The sequence below is a fragment of the Phyllostomus discolor genome, chromosome 3, assembly GCF_004126475.2.
Source record: "Phyllostomus discolor isolate MPI-MPIP mPhyDis1 chromosome 3, mPhyDis1.pri.v3, whole genome shotgun sequence".
In the NCBI taxonomy this organism is placed as follows: Eukaryota; Metazoa; Chordata; class Mammalia; order Chiroptera; family Phyllostomidae; genus Phyllostomus; species Phyllostomus discolor.
In genome coordinates, this window is record NC_040905.2 from 77294748 (window position 1) to 77311208 (window position 16461).

Below are 16461 nucleotides of genomic sequence, written 5' to 3' on the forward strand. Positions count from 1 at the left end.
CATTTATGAAAAACAATTAAGTGCAAATATTTTCATAACACAACTAAGAAAACCTAAAGACAAGTTTTTCTGAAAAAATTATATAAAATGAAGAGCTTAATGTATCTACCACTAACTTTGTGTTTCCTGCAAGAAGGGACATCACAGCTAAGAAAATGCTTTTAAATGTCTTCAAGAATACAGTCTGTCTTAAAAAAAAAAAGGAGAAGAAGAACAGCAGTGCTCATTTTCCAGGCAATATATTCTTAATATTTGTTACACATCTCAAAATACATAATTTTCCATTTAAATATATTACCATTTTTATGGTCTTTTTCCTTATCTATACCTTTCTTGTCCTTTCAAAAACAAATACAAGACACAATGCTTGGTACTAATTTCTATCCATAAGGCATTTATAAAACATCTTAGGACATAAACATGATATAAAAATGAAAAACCAAACACAAAAACTTAATAAATACATTTGTCTGCATTCCCGCAACAACAGGCATGTAAGTATCAGCAACACCAGCTAATATAAATAAATTAGGTTTCCTGCTCATAAAAAAGGAAGACACGACCGTGTTAACTATTTGTGAAAGGCAGAAAGAAAAGCGACACGGGAGAGGTAAGGCTGTTTAGGTTTTCCGTCTTTGAAGAAGAAACACACAGAAGACAAGTGTGGCGACAGAATACTTAGATGATATGTAATTAGTTACGAAGGTTAACACCAAGGCATTATTTTGCTTACATTTTTCATTCTAAGTCACATCAGATGCTTAAACTACATGTCCTCTTGGTATTCTAGATATTTTGCTGTGATGAGTTCTTCAAGTTGAATTCCTCCACTGCCCATCAACGCAAACGCTGGATACATCGTATGCGAACAGTCCACTTGGCGCTCGTAAAGGCATTTCATGTGATCCATGTCATAGAAACTCACTTTGCCTTTATCGTAGTCGAGGAAAATCCCTATACTTGTTGGCATGGGAAGAACTCTATTTTCAGGTTCATTAGAAGAAGTAGGTGACTTGGGTATAAAAAATTTCTTCATGCCTATAGTAACTAATGTAAAGGGTTGTGAAGAATCAAAAGAGGCATCTTCACTTCCACTGTCATGCCCACTGTCTTGCTCATATCTAAAACAAAACACACAAAGTAGAATCTTATCTGTAGCATTATCCACAGGCCTTCGAGTATCTTTGAAACATTTTACAAGACAATACACACTGATTTAAAATTAAAATAAATTATATAGCAAAAACTTTCTATTAAAATAAAACCATAAGGATTACACATTGCCATTCAGAATTATACCAACACACTTGACCCAAATTCTGTCTTAAAACATCACCCACTTTTACATAAATATATACACAGATGAAACCCTAAAAAATAACTCTGGCCTATCAAAAATAAGGCAGGAGGACAAGGACTGAAGGACCTGTCAAAGATTTAATACTTGCAGTGTATAACCATATGTAAGGAAATACAAAACCAAGATGTGTGCCCTGATCCAAGGAATTACAAACTAAATAAACAGCCCTGGCCAGGTGGCTCAGTTGGTTGAAGCATCGTCCTATACACCAAAGGGTTGTAGGTTCGATCCCTGGTTGGGGCACATATGGGAGGCAACTAATCAATGTTTCTCTCTCTGTCTCTCTCTCCCACCTCCAATGTCTAAAATCAATAAATATATCCTTGGGTGAGGATTAAAAATAACAAGTAGGCACTACATAATAATATAGAAGAAAAAAGCATGTTTCATTCTCTTCCAAATAACTCTATTTCCCAACTGAGATTTCTACATGGATCTATAATGTGAGCAAGCATTATGAAGAGTTTTTTCCCTGTAACATAAAGCAGTAGCAGCTTATTGAAAATTTTGACATCAAGTTCCTTCCATTTTTTTCTATGCAGTTTCTTTTTATATATTTGTGATCATATGACATCAACCATTTTAGTCTTTTGTACTAACATTCCTCATGTTACATACTTTTTAAATATGATTAATACTAATACTAACATTCTATCAAGTGTACATGCCATTATGTTTAATTAACCATGTCTCTAATACAATTTTCATTGTTATATCAATTTCCCATCTTTGTGTAAAAATTTTTCCTATCACTCAGATTAACCTGAGATTCTGTTCATGTAAGTGGTCAAACATTATTTGTCTGAGCTAGTTCACCTTACACCATCTACAAAAATTAAACCAATCTCCACTGAATAGTCAATCTGTTAACAAATTGAAATTCTTTGCTGTAGAAACATGTCTGCCATGACCTAACTTTGTAAAGTACTGATGGGATGTTTAAAGATACTGTGTCCCAAACAAAAGAACAACATGTATCAATTGCGAAGTGTGGCAATTAGAGACACTTCACTATACATACAGGTGGGTGATTCTTATCACAGAATTAAGGTAAGTGTTAAGACTTTCAAAATTTAAAACTGCAAAGCTATAGCATAATCAAGAGGTATCCAAAACAGACTTATTTACTCATGGCATTATACATTAATCACTAAATCCCATTATTTCCCTGTGTGAATAAAGAAACCTGACTCATTTTCTTAGCCAACTGCATAAACACAGCCCAACTCCTGAATCTAAGAAATGTACTGAAAATGTAATAGGTAAATCCAGATCTATTTTCAACCTAACCTTGCTAAGTAAGCATGTTTACTTTTAAAAGAATTATAGTTCTCGATCAATAAAAACATGTACCTTGGACTAACTGCATCCCGGGGAGAACGGAGCCATTCTTGTAGTTTATCACTGGAAGCAACTCCCGCTTTTACCAGGTATGAATACGGTTCCACACGAAAGGCCCAAAAGTGCTTCCCTTTTGTAATTCCAACATCTCCAATGATGTAGTCTAAACTTGTGTAACAACCCACTTGGATTCGTTCCGCAGCAAGCAGAAGATTAAATCCAGCTCTACTCTCTACACGGTCTCTCTTCAAGTTCAGTGAGAGGTGTTCATTATTGTAGCCACATTTTTCATCAAAGAGGAAACTGAAAACTATAAATAAAACTTAAAATTAGCCTGAGAAATATTTATTAGCAGTTTTGTAATTTATGGTTTTTCCAATAGATATTACTGAAAAGAGGTAAGATGTACCATACTACTCTAGACCAAACCATGACAAACCAAAACCCCAACTTAGAAATAACTTCCAGCAAATTCTCCATACCTGAAAATCTTAAGAAACCTCAAAGGCAGAAGAAAATATTTTAAATATGAGAAAATGTATGAATGTGGTTCCTTGGAATAGATAGAGCAAGTCTATCCTAAGTATTTCATACTACTGTATCTGTCTTTTACCCTTAAAATAAAGGGGTAAACATTTTCATATTTTCTTAGATATTAATTACAAATTTTATAAATTTGAAAAATAGCAGCAATTTTAATAACATCTTTTCCTTATTCTTCAATATGGCAGACATGACAGTGGTGCAGTGTGAAAAAAGAAAGCACAGGCTTTCTGTTCAGAAAAACATGGGTGTGAATCTCTCCTCAAGCATTTCATTACAGTCTAACCAAAACTTTAATTTCCTCAACTAGAGAATGGAGATAACACCACTTTTCATAAGTCTCTATCAACTCAAATCCATTAACATAGCCCTGACAGCCAGCCCAAAACCTGGGGACGATCCAGATGTCCACCAACAAATGAATGGATCAAGACAATGTGGTATATACAAATGCAATGGAATATTATTCAGCCTACAAAAGGAAGAAAATTCTGATACATGCTACAACACAGATGAACCTTGAAATCAGCCAGTCACAAAGGATTATATGAATCCACTTATGTGAGATACCTAGAATGGGCAAATTCACAGAGGCAAAAAGCAGAAGAGAGATGACCAGGCTCTGCTGGGAGGGAGAACAGCAGTCACTTGTTTAATGGCCACAGAGTTTCAGTCTGGAAAAAACCGAAAAATTCTGGAGATGTGAGTGGTGGCAGCTGCACAACACTGTTGGTGCACCTGAGGCTGCTGCTGACTGTGCACTGCTGGGGTGTACCCACAAAACTAATAGAATGATGTTGTCAGCTATAATTGAAACAAATTTTAAACCATTTTAAAAATTGTTAAAATGGTAAATTTTAACTTGATTATGCCACATTTTCCGAAACTGTCTTCTAGCGAAAACCATTCTCCATGTGCAGCTGACCACTCTTCCTGGCAATGCTTACTGTCCCAACACGGTAAGTCACGCTTCCTTTTCAACCTTGAAAGCCTACAGTTTGCAAAATAAGTTTAGATGGGCACCCTATTCACAATGGCTTCTCTCAGAGAAAAGGAAGACAACTTTTAACACTTCCTTTCTGCCTTCACCTCCACTCTGTTACTGAAACAGCAGCTATCTCAGGTTTCCTACTTTCAGCCAGAGACTGGAAAAGACAGCTGAAGCTGCATGAACTATAAAATACTTATTTAGTTCCTGCAAATCCATCCTAAAACTCTCTATTGGATTTTATTAGGATTCAGGAAAACTAATTTTAACCAACCCTACTTATTTGCATCCTATTTTTTTTTTAATTTGCCACAATGTGTATGGAAAATAAATAGTGGACATGTACACTCTGCACAAAAAGAGGAGGACAGACTGCACAAAATATGCATACAGGAGCCACTGAAAATGGGCAGGGGCAACGCAGTCCCAAGACCAGCTGACAGAATCTCCAAGGCAATGACTGACAGGGAAAACGTTTTCCTGTGAACCACAACAAGCCCAACCTGGTCTAAGTGTCTCGTCCACGCGGATGTTGTCGTGAACGTCAGCCGAACTGTAAATCGCTCCCATTCTACAACAATCCACAGACACTCTATAAGCAGTATCAGTGGGTTTTAACTTGAAAGGGTGAGGGGAGGTAGCTGGGCAGGAGGAGTTCTAACACGGAAAGAGAGCCATACGTCTGGTTCTAACACATCCGCATGTGCTGGAAACCACTGCACTAGAAAATGCAGACAAGTCTAAGTCAGTGTAATCAAAATTCTATTTCACATTATACCAACAAATCTTTAACTATCCATCTAGACTCCATGTTCCAGAGATTTCTATAAACTAATAAAAAACATAGACTTATACTATTTAAAACTTATAAGGTAGCCTTTATGCTATTTTAATCCCAAATTAACAGCCCTGCCCCCTCAGATGTCTTCCTTTCATGTTTCTCTTTATTTGGTATCAGTCAAGAATCTAATGCTCTCCTCAGCCTACATGGCAAAATTCACGTAATCAGTCCATTTCTAAATCACTGCTGGTCTCCACAGACAGCGACAACATGTTCCAACTCCATGCTGTTGTTATTCCCTGCGGTCACAGTACCTGGAGCTGGAGGAGTATGAAGAATCAGTTCTCTGCTGCAAGGACTGCACACTGAACCCTTGTAGGCTCTTACTCTGAAAGCATATTTACAGTTACTCTCAAGTTCTGAAATAACTTTACTTGTGCCACAAACTTCTATCTCATTCCAAGACAACATTTCTTCATCTCTATTAATCTTCCGATACTCGAGGACATAGCTATCAGCTCTATCCTTTTCCGGATGGTGCCAATTTATCAAAGCTTTGTTATAAGCTTTGCTCTGTTCCTCATTGATCTCTGGCACATCTACTCCTGAAAAAAATTATGACATAGAAAACAATGTTAGAATATCATTAAAGAACCTATGTTTTTCCTTAATGAAAATGATGTATTGACAATACTTAAATCATTTCTGTACTGTCCAATTTTCTAAATTTATAATTCTGTGTGTGAGAAAAAGAACGATTCCTGCATATGCGACAACAGGAATGGACACTGCAGAGGGGCCAAGTGAAATGGGCCCGACATAGAAAGACGGATACTGACGGCATGATCGAGGTCTCTGAAACAGTCAAGTTCATAAAGTCAAAGGCTGGAATGCTGGTTACCAGGGGCTGGGGGAAGGGATAAATGGGCAGCTTTTAATCAATAGCCATGAAGTTCCAGTTAAGCAGATGAATAAGCTCTCAAGACCTGAAGTACAGCACTGGCCTCACCAACCACTGTGCTGCACTGGAAATCTGCTCCAAGGATACATTCTCATGGTAAGTGTTCTTACCATAAAATTTAAAAAGACAATAAAACAGAGACTAAAAAGGCATGTTTATGTTTATAACTGAAAAAAGAAAGAATGAAAAATAAGGCAAAACTTGAAAGACTCAAATTCTGCAACATAATAAGTAAAAATTTTAATTGTATGCCATCAATTTCCACCTATTGATTAACAACCCTTAACTTTAAAATGATAATCTGTGTCTTCCTATAAACAATTATTTGAATAAATATTTTTAAATCCAAGTTTGGTGAATATAGCAAAAAACTTCACTGAAACATTACACAATTTTCTTTCATATCTTCTTCCTAGAGTTAGTTGCAAAGCAATTTAAATAAATTTTTCTTGGTCGAAACATGGTTTTTATAAGAAAATTAGAGAGTACATAAAACATGCAAAGATAAGTAACTGAAAGATAATGACTTTGTGTAGATCCTGCCAGTATTTTTCTTGCAGTGGTATTCCACTGAATGGATGTACTGGCATTAACTGTCTTCAGAAACATGCTTCTGTTAAATGGTTAAAATATATTACAGCTAAATCTTTGTGCATACCCATAATCCTTTCCACAGAATAAATTCCAGTAAGTTTAACTATTTGGGTCATATGGTCAGAATAAGCTATAAAAGTTATACACACACACACAAACAAACACATTTTTATCAAATCACAGAGAAGTACATGAAATGGAAAAGTAGGAGTCCCCCTTTTTTTCTTATCCCCCAGCTCTATGCAGCAACGTATAAGCATGTCTGGGTACAGTGCATTTATGCAACCATAATGAGATCTAGAAAGTCATCCAAAATACACCCTAAAGTGAAAAGAAAGAAAACACTAGTTACAAAAGAACATTACTAGTACGACCCACCAGACATCCCTTCTATTTTCTGAAACAAAACTCACTAAAAAAATATGCATGCAGGAAAAAAGGAGGAGACGCCCATCAGTCAGAAGTTGGCAGCTGACTTTCCACTGCTACACACTGGGTAATCCAAGATTACTGGGCCTCCACCGCATCTTTCCAAAGACTGTTTTGGGATCCCCAGGGGAGGAAGGACCTTGTACTACAAAGTAAACTAGCGTATATGAAAACCAATACCTTTTGGAAAAACAGGGAGTACAGGGTATGAAGTAGAATCAGCATTTGAAAGAGTAACAAATATCTATCTAGAAAAGAAAGACAGTCATAATACACAAGATAAGTACATAACTGAAAGGAGATTCAGGAATACATTGGAAAAGAAAGGTAGGCACAGTAATACTCCTTCAGCATTTTTAACTTTTAAAAAGACAAATTTTCTTCGATTGAATATACAGATCTATACATGTACACCTGTATAGTAATTAGACTAAAAGTACGCCCTTCTAAGGACCGAAATTGCTCACCATCACTAGAAGAGAAATCTAAGGGGGATGGAAAGGTCAGGAAAAAAGAGGAAAGGAAGAAGTCCCTGCTGGGGAGCAGCAAAACACAAACGTAAACAAGTCTTATCGGCTGAACTGTGCCTGCCCCCCACAAAAAAAATTCATGTGACGTTCTGACCCATAGAACCTCAGAGTATGACTTTATTGGAGAGAGGGTCTTTAAAAAGGTAATTAAGTTAAAATGAGGTCACTACAGTGGGCTCTAATCCAATATGACTAAAATGACTGGTGTCCTGATAAAAAATTTGGACACAGATGTACAGAGAAGACCAAGTGAAGACACAGGAAAATGACCATCTGCAAGCCCAACAAGGAGATGTCAGAAGAAACCAACCCTGCCAGCACCTTGATCTCAGACTGCTAGCCTCCAGAATTGTAAGAAAATTAATTTCTGTTAAGGCACCCACTGTAGATCATTTATTTTGGTAGCCCTAGGAAGCTCATATAGCAAGATAAACAGTTAATCATCTGAGTCACTCTGAGCCTGGCTACAGCCAGGTTTCTGCCCTAGAGAAACTCACATACACATACAATCACTGTAGAAGATGTTCGACACAGCATTGTTTAAAATGTGAGACAAAACAGAAACAACTGTCTCTCAGCTGAGAAATTATTTATATAATGAAATAATATAAAGTTAAAACATAGCTTTAAAACAGAACTTTGTACATGATCAAATATTTATGTTAATTTTTTCAAAAAGGAACTCACAAAAAGGAAACATACAATTCAATGCCATTTACCTAATGTTTAAAAACACAAAGCAATACACTAGTTTTGTGTACAAAATAAGTTTTAAAAATATAAATACAATTTTTAAGATACTATGGTTCTAGGCAATTGAGATTCTGCTTCATAATGTTCAATTGAAGAGAATTTGTGTTTTTTCTACGCAATGCAAACTCAGACTAAATGAGTGTGATTTTGCCTTGATTAAAACTCACCACTAGAGAAGAAGGACAATTCTCCAAGAACCTCTGTTTGTTTAGATGTATCAACAACGTAGTCTTCAAAAGAAGTCTGAGCCGCAGGTCTAAAGCTTTTCAAAGATTCCGTAGCTTTCTGGATTCTATATTGAAATAAATATATTTTACATAACAGTGATTTGATAAAAAGGCAAATTAGACAAGTGTCTTCGATGTGATTGACAAATGAAAACCACTCAGCATTAACAGTGAAACAAGAGGTGTTTCACAAAACAACTAACTTCATTGCGAACAAACCACTCATTAAATGAGTGGGTAAACCACTCATTTAAACCACTCATTAAGTGTCATTTAATGACACTACTAAGGAGATTCTAGGTTAAAAGGAAATACCTGAGGTGGAGTTGTTTGGCTGTCTGCACGAAGCAAGACTGATCTGTCTCCTTAAGCACTTCTTGAGCATATCCCACAAGTCCATTGTTCTCTAGAAGCCCCTGATACTCTTCCATTTGAGTCTGAAATTTGTCTAATCTGAGTTTCTTTGAAGCATCGATTGCTTTCAGAACACATGATTTCCTCTCTTCTAGAATTTCAAAGAGCTTTTCAAAATGTGTAATTGCTTCTTCTTTAGCCCTCTCTCCATTGCACTATTATAAAACAAGCAAAGCATTACTAATGTCTTCTCACAAAATAACCAAATTCAATAAAACAAACTCAAACATTATAAAGAAAACAAATTGTGTCTGATTCTGAAATTTGGCATCAAGAAATGATTAGTAACCTTTATTTAGACATACATTGTAGTTTTATAGTATTGTACCTTCCTGAAACTTAATCACCAAAGTTCAACAATAAACAATATATTTAAAATAAGAAAATAACCTTCAATTCGTATACAAAGAAAATTGAGGCATAAATTAACTGATTTAACTAAAGACATGGGAAAAGACAATTCTGGAGATAATAATTCACTTCTAATTAAAGTAATTTTCTTTTTTTACCATTTCTACCCTATCCCGGTTTCTTCAAAAAGTCAAACAGTGCCATGGAACTCAGTAAAAGGGACAATCTTTGCTAAGATACAAAAATGCAATTCTTCAAATTAGTATCAGTTAATGGTAATTAAAGCCTATGTGGCTTTATGCAAATTAGTTAAATTTTTTATGCTTGAGTTTTTCTCTTTTGAAAACTGGAAATAGGTTTATTTTTTGAAGACAGAAAAAGATTTATTTACATAAAATGCTCACCACAATGTCACATAGCCTTAATAAACATTATTTTCACTGTACAACATAAGTATTCCTCCACTTTGTGAAAAAAAGATCCTATCTGTAGTAAGCACTACAAGTGTAGTAAACATTTTCATGTCAATAAAATCAGAGGTCAACCTGATTTTGAAAATAAGACCACAGCAGCTCTCCTAAGCACTCATCATAACAGGCCTTCAGCAGCAGCCAACAGGAAAAAGTCTCCAAGAATATTCTTAAAAGCTGACAGTATATTACAGAAGTACATTGTGCATTTGCCAATGACTGCTGGGCAATATTTATTGTAATGAGAGAAAAATTTTTCCAGATTCCCTTCTGTGCTTCCTAACACCAACAGCCAAATTATTTTTAATGGGCGTGATGGGAGAAGATGGAGGGTGGTGACATTTGGGTAGTATTTCACTGACCTATTAAGACATTAAACCAGAAATATCATTATATGCAGGCAAAGTGGATATTTTCTCCAGCTAAGTATAATTATAGATTAAAAAAAAAACAGTATCACAATCATCACTAAGTAAAAGTCAAGAATAGAGACAAATTCTCTAGTGTCGAAAATCCTTTCTGATGAAGCTACAAATGCTGCTTAGGTAAAAGGTACAAAAAGAAACTAAATGACTTCTCCAGGATCCCATGGCATCAGTGTCTACATGAATACTTAATGCCTGAGTTCCTCGGTTTTCAACCTACTGAACGAAAAACTCCAAAACATGTACTGGCTTGCCCTGTTTCTGAAGGGCAGCATGCCTGAGAACCAGCAGAGTAGAACCAACCTGAAACGACCAACGAGACGGTCCCTGAAGCAACCTGGATCATTAAACCTAGGACCCAGGTGGTAACTTGCTGTGTGTTGGGCAATTATACCAATCAGACAAAAACATAAGAAAATTCCATTTTTAAATTACATGCAAAAACCACTTACTTAGGGGTAGTGAGTGCAATTACCAAATATCAGAAAAAGAATATTAAAAACAAAAGGAATACTGGCAGTTTAGTGCTAATTCACATAACTTCTCAATAATTTTAACCCATCTTTGAAAAAATTTTTAAGAAGTTAACAGTCTTATACCAGTCAAGATATTTTTATATTGAATTGTAACTTCTACAGTGATCACGAATTAATGGTTCTTCAATTTATTTCACATAGACAAAAGAAACAGGCATTAAATCAGTGAAAGATATTTGTAATTTTAAAATAACCCAATCCCGTCCTCTTTACCATATTTTTTAAATGCTATTAATTTTTCTATATTTTTATTGAAATATACAAACAGGAAAATGTAGGTCGGTGTAGAGATTAATGAATGAATCTTTGCAAACACACCCATGTAACCAGCACCCAGATGAAATAAAAAACCATCACCAGCACCCCCAACGCCACCCCAGCTCTCCGAGGCACTAATCCTCACCGTCTTCAACAACATTTATCCTGAATTCTAACAATATAGTCCAGTTTCACCAGTTTTGGTACTTTTCATAAATGGAATCACATAGTATATACTCCTTTTATCTGACATCTTTCAATATTATTGCAGTACTTACCTACACTGTTGCACGCAGCTATAGATCACTCACTGTGGCTTATATTTATTCCACTACTGATGAACATGTGGGTAGTTTCCACTTTGTGGATGTTACAAATAATACAGCTATGAACATTCTAATACATGTCTTTTAATGAACATAAATCAGGTATATATACTTAGGGACATCTGGAATATTAAATAAATTTGGTTCTATCCATAGATAATACATTTTTCAAACATGACCTGTTGATTTTTGTAAAATACAGGTAACTGCAAAAGCTGTCATTTCCCATACATTACTACTTTAGAGACATTAACTGCCACATAAAAAGTTCATCATTCCTTCCTCTGTGCTCCAATATTATTTAATCATATACCTCTGTCATAGCACTAATCACACAGCATTATAATTTATATTTCACATTCGTTTTCCTAGTCCCAGAAGAGCACAAGTGAAATCTAATTTTGTATTCCCAGTTCACATACTATCCCCAAAATTTTATGAATTAAAAAATAGTTATCGAGATGAAAATGCAAACCAGTTTCTCATTTACCTCTGTTTCTTTCATTAACAAGTTTAGTTCAGAAATTTGCCTCTTCACCTGGCTCTCCTTGCCAATAAGGTAATCGATATCCTTTGAAAGCTTTTCCTGTTGGAACATATTAGTAACACAAATAAACAGAAATAGAAGTTTAACACAGCTCTTGCAGAATCTTCTTTTTTTACACAGTACTTCTTTAGGCTATGATGCACAGACTATGATGATTATAGTGATTAACACAGGATAAATAGTTCCTGGCCTTTAGCAGAGACCCAAGTACATATAAGATATTAGAAGCAGGCTGGAAAAAAGAGCAATGTAGTAATGTTCAAATTAGTCAAAATTCCTCATACACAAATAGTACATCTTTGATAGCCCTTACCACTCCTACAACTCTGTCTCCTAAGGCTTCTATTCCAAGCAAAGGGAACACCAGTGGTCCCAAAAGTGCGTCCACCACCAGTCTTTATAATTCATTACGCACATTCCCCGCCCACACCCACACCACACACAGCAGCAACGGCCCTTCCAAAGCAATCCCCAACACCCATCTCAGCCTGGGTATTCATTAAATAATTATATAATACATAATACTGCAAATGCAGATTTATAAAAAGTAGAGCTCACTACGCTTCCAGAGCTTATTGAATAACTGGTTTATAAAGTAGCCATTTTGAAATTAGTATAGTTTATCACAGATAGGACATCATAGGTTTTGGTGAGATCCCCACTCCATCCTAGAAAAAAATAATATGTATGTACCTAAAGTATATTAAGAAACAATACAAGACAAAAAATCCTGAAGCACCATGGTACAAAGTTAAAACAGACAAATGTATTCAATTTAAATAAGAATAAGAACATTCAGAAAACACTATAGCTATACCATTTATAGGATCTGAGCATTTCTTGGTCTCTGATGAAGACATGAGTAAGAGAGTAAGAAAAAAAGAGGCACAGAGACCCAACTTTCAGGAATTTGAGAAGTTAGTGTGCATATTTCACCTTCCTATTTTTTTTACTCAGACCATGTAACAGGGTGAGAGAGCACAGACAGAAATCAAAGTGACAGGTCTCTGACAGGATCCACTTTTAATTCTTTGGAACACCCAGAAGTCAGACACAGTGAGTTTTCTTGATGGCTCACTGGACAGACAGAGGAAGAACCATCAGGTACAGGAATAAGATTTCTGAGGATTAAAGGCAAGATGGGACCAAGAAAGAAACCCAGGTGTTGAGAACAGGAAGAGACAGAAAATCCTGTGTCTTAACCCAGCAGTTTACAAAGCTCATTGAGTACAAATTTCACAGTCAGTAAATGAACTGGAACCTCCTCACTGTGGTTCCTCCCATATGTCCCTGTCCAACCCATACTAAGTAGGACCAGAAGTTATCGGGTGCAGATGGTGGCACTCTTTTTACCTACAGTAGCAAGGAAAAGAATTTGGCCATTTAAAGTGAAGTAGGTCTTGGTTCTAACACAGCTTAAAGTAGAAATACAAGGTAGGCCAGAGAAGAAGAGATGATGGAATTCAGAAATATGGTCTGAGGTCCAAGAGCACTGGGGTCACTCAGTGAGCTGTAACGCTCAAAGTCTTTGGCCAGTAACAGCCTTATCAGAGACAGCTCTGGTCTTCTCTGCCCTCTCAGACCCAGGCAGTCTGTATTAAGGCTAGGTGTATTTTAACCAAGAAGCAGTGTCCACTTACTCATGGGCCTCCAAAAAGTATAAGCACCAGGAACTGCAGATAAAGTAAAATATTAAAACAAAACTATGGCTGCTACCTTCAAGAAGTTCATTTAGTAGGGGAAGCAGTTTTAGCTCCTTTGGATGTATCAGAGCAGCAGTTCTCTGGGAACAGGTCAGAGGCTGACCACTCAACGACCCCAAAATTGCTCACAAGCTTTGCTCTGGAGCAGAGGTTCTCAAGTGTGGTGTGCATCAGTCTCTGAGAACTAATAAAGTGTGCAGAGGCCCGGGCTCTTTGAAGTCAGAGAGGACTTGACGTCCATAGTTTTACCAAGTGCTCCAGGCGATTCTAATACCCACTGAAGTCTGAGAACCACTACCTCCCTCTTGGAATCAGGCCCTGGGTCAAAGGTAGCCAAAGAAACATTAGCATCAACAAAACAAAGGAAAAGGAAGAAAGAGAATTTCATTCAATAATTTCTCCAAATACCTTCTATGTGAGCAGGCTGGGAGAATAACATATAACCCACATGGTCCCTAATGCTCATGAGTTATGTAATTTTAAAGGTGATATCAGCTTTGCTATATGTCTGAAATGTTCAGAATAAAGTGTTCAGAAGAAAAGTTATATATTAATACACTTTACTCAAGCATCAAATTATGTCAGCAAACACAGCAATACTATTCACGATAAATTTCACATACCCTAAAATACAGCAGCTACATTACTTTCTCATTCAATGGGTACTATTTATAGGGATGTTTACATTTTCTTCTTTGCTAGGTCCTACTTTCTAAGCATTTGTCTAAAACCATAAATCCAGATGAAATAACAGTACCTGAACAAGATTCTTGACTCCCTTCTAGAAATTTATAGGAATGAAGGAAAATAGAACTAGGAAAATTTCCTTAAGAAATATTCCTTCATAAAATGTCAACTAACTACTGTAAATATAACTACAGAGTAGACAATTAAGATGTGCTAACCACCAACTCTCCTTAATGAGAAACTGTACAGTTGTGTAAGAAGTTGAAAAAAAATCCTAGAAAATCCACTGATACCCAAAGTAGGAGGAGGCATGGGTTTGAGGTGCGGCCAGACTGATGGAAAAACAGTGAACACTCAACTGTGGCTCCCTTTTCATGCAAAGCCTTAGCAGTGCTAGGTGGTCAGAGGGAAGAGCAAACTGGGTTCCCAGTGGAGGGAGGTGGGAAGAACTCGGAGTCAGTCCCTCTTCTGGAAGAGCAAGTCAGCGAGCAAAGGCAAGCTATAAAAAAGATGGAGCCACTGCATTTTAAGTGCTTACATGTGTATACTTCTGTCTATCTGGAGATTAACAGGAGAGATGACTATATGGAAGAAAAAAAAATACAGGTGTCACCTAACAGAAGACAGTCACAGGACCGACTCCTCTCAGTTATTAACTATTTAGGCCAGTTCACCCAAAAGTAATACAGCACTTTCCAGAACTGAAAGGGCACCATCCACAAAACAAGTTGGTAATAATTCTGAGAGGCCACATACTCTAACAGTTTACCTGCATGAGAAGCCGGGTCAAACAAAGACACAGACAGGGAGCCTGGCTCCTGCTTTAACAAATGAACATAATAATATAGCCTATATCATGCAGCTTCCAGCTCAAAAATCTAAAACCAAGTGAAAAGGAAGAAGCTCTAAGGCAATCTGATTTCTATTTTTGGAGGTTGGAAAATCCATTATGGAGTCTATTTTTTTTAAAGTCTAAATATAGAGAGAGAAATAACAGAATGTAAAGAATAACTTCAGTGTATACTATTGTCAAAGATTTCACTCCAGGTAAAAAAGTTTTTGGACAACTGCTATAAGACCAAACCAATACACAACAAAAAAGGCGTCCAAGTTAAATTTAATTAGCAAATACTGGTACTACACCCCTGGAGGGCATAATAGAGTAACAATGACTAGATTTTCTCTCCCATTGGAAAAAAATTTTAAAGCCATCAGAAAATATGCAAGAACTCTGAAGACCCCAGACATGAACAAAAAGCTCTGAGAGATGGTTAACAAGACCAGCCTATTCCTACCCCCAGGTGACTGTCTGGAGAAGGCTGCCAAGGCCAGGTACCAAGATGAACTCACACAGAGCCAAGCCTCCCATGAGTTGAAAAGATGACGCAGAGTCAGGTAGGCCAGAGTTTGTAAAGGGTGACTCCTAAGAACAGAGAGTACAGAAGGAACTCCAGAGATGTACAAGGGCTCCCCTTACTTCTTCAGAGAGTGCTGATCAATCCCAGTGAGAGAAAACTGTCAGAAGCTGGGGAAAGCATCACCCAAAGGGATTAAAGGGAACAATTCCAGGAGCTCACAAAAGACTGGAAATAGTGCCTGTTTACTACCAGCCAGACTAAATTCACTGGGCATTGGGAAGAGTGATTCTTTTTTATATCAACAGTTTGGTTAAAATTAGCCCTAGAACTAAGTGTTGCTCTGTTCTGCCTAACAAAGCTGAACAGCAAGGCCCAAAAGGAACGACTGTTTCCAAGTAAGTAACTTAATCACATACCAGAAGAAAACTCAAGAATCTGTAGGATACAAAAATAATCCAGTGCCCAACAAGTACCTGGCAGCCAATCAAAAACTGCCAGGCATGCAAAGAAGCAGGGAATACAAATCAAAGTGAGGAGAAATATCAGTCAAAACTGACCTAGTAATGCCCTGGCCAGATGGCTCAGCTGGTTGGAGAATACATCAAAAAAGGTTGTGGGTTTGATACCTGGTCAGGGCACATACCTAGGTTTCGGATTTGATCTGGGTACAAGTGTATATGGGAGGCAACTGGTTGATGTTTCTCTCTGATATTGATGTTTCTCTATCCCTCTCTTTCTCTCCTCCCCTCTCCTCCCTCTTTCAAATCCATAAACATAGCCTCAGGTGAGGATTAAAAAAAAACTAACCTAGTAATGACACAGACAAAAGTAATATACAATGACAATGAAACAATTATACTTGTAATCCACATACTCAAT

The 16461-nt window shown here is 36.8% G+C and overlaps 1 protein-coding gene across 5 annotated transcripts in view; it reads right to left on the reverse strand.

The window, feature by feature from the left end:
- Positions 1 to 336: 336 nt before the first annotated feature.
- The window catches only part of TRIM36 (tripartite motif containing 36), a 40505-nt gene continuing 24380 nt past the window's right edge, over positions 337 to 16461 (reverse strand). For all 5 annotated transcript variants that reach the window (XM_036020668.1, XM_036020667.1, XM_036020666.1 and 2 more), the window contains 6 exons: positions 11778 to 11873; positions 8823 to 9076; positions 8448 to 8572; positions 5328 to 5618; positions 2714 to 3011; positions 337 to 1121 (listed from right to left, as the gene is read on the reverse strand). In XM_036020668.1, coding sequence (XP_035876561.1) covers positions 767 to 1121; positions 2714 to 3011; positions 5328 to 5618; positions 8448 to 8572; positions 8823 to 9076; positions 11778 to 11873 — 1419 coding nt within the window. In that variant the 3' untranslated portion in view covers positions 337 to 766. The remainder of the gene's footprint in view (positions 1122 to 2713; positions 3012 to 5327; positions 5619 to 8447; positions 8573 to 8822; positions 9077 to 11777; positions 11874 to 16461) is intronic.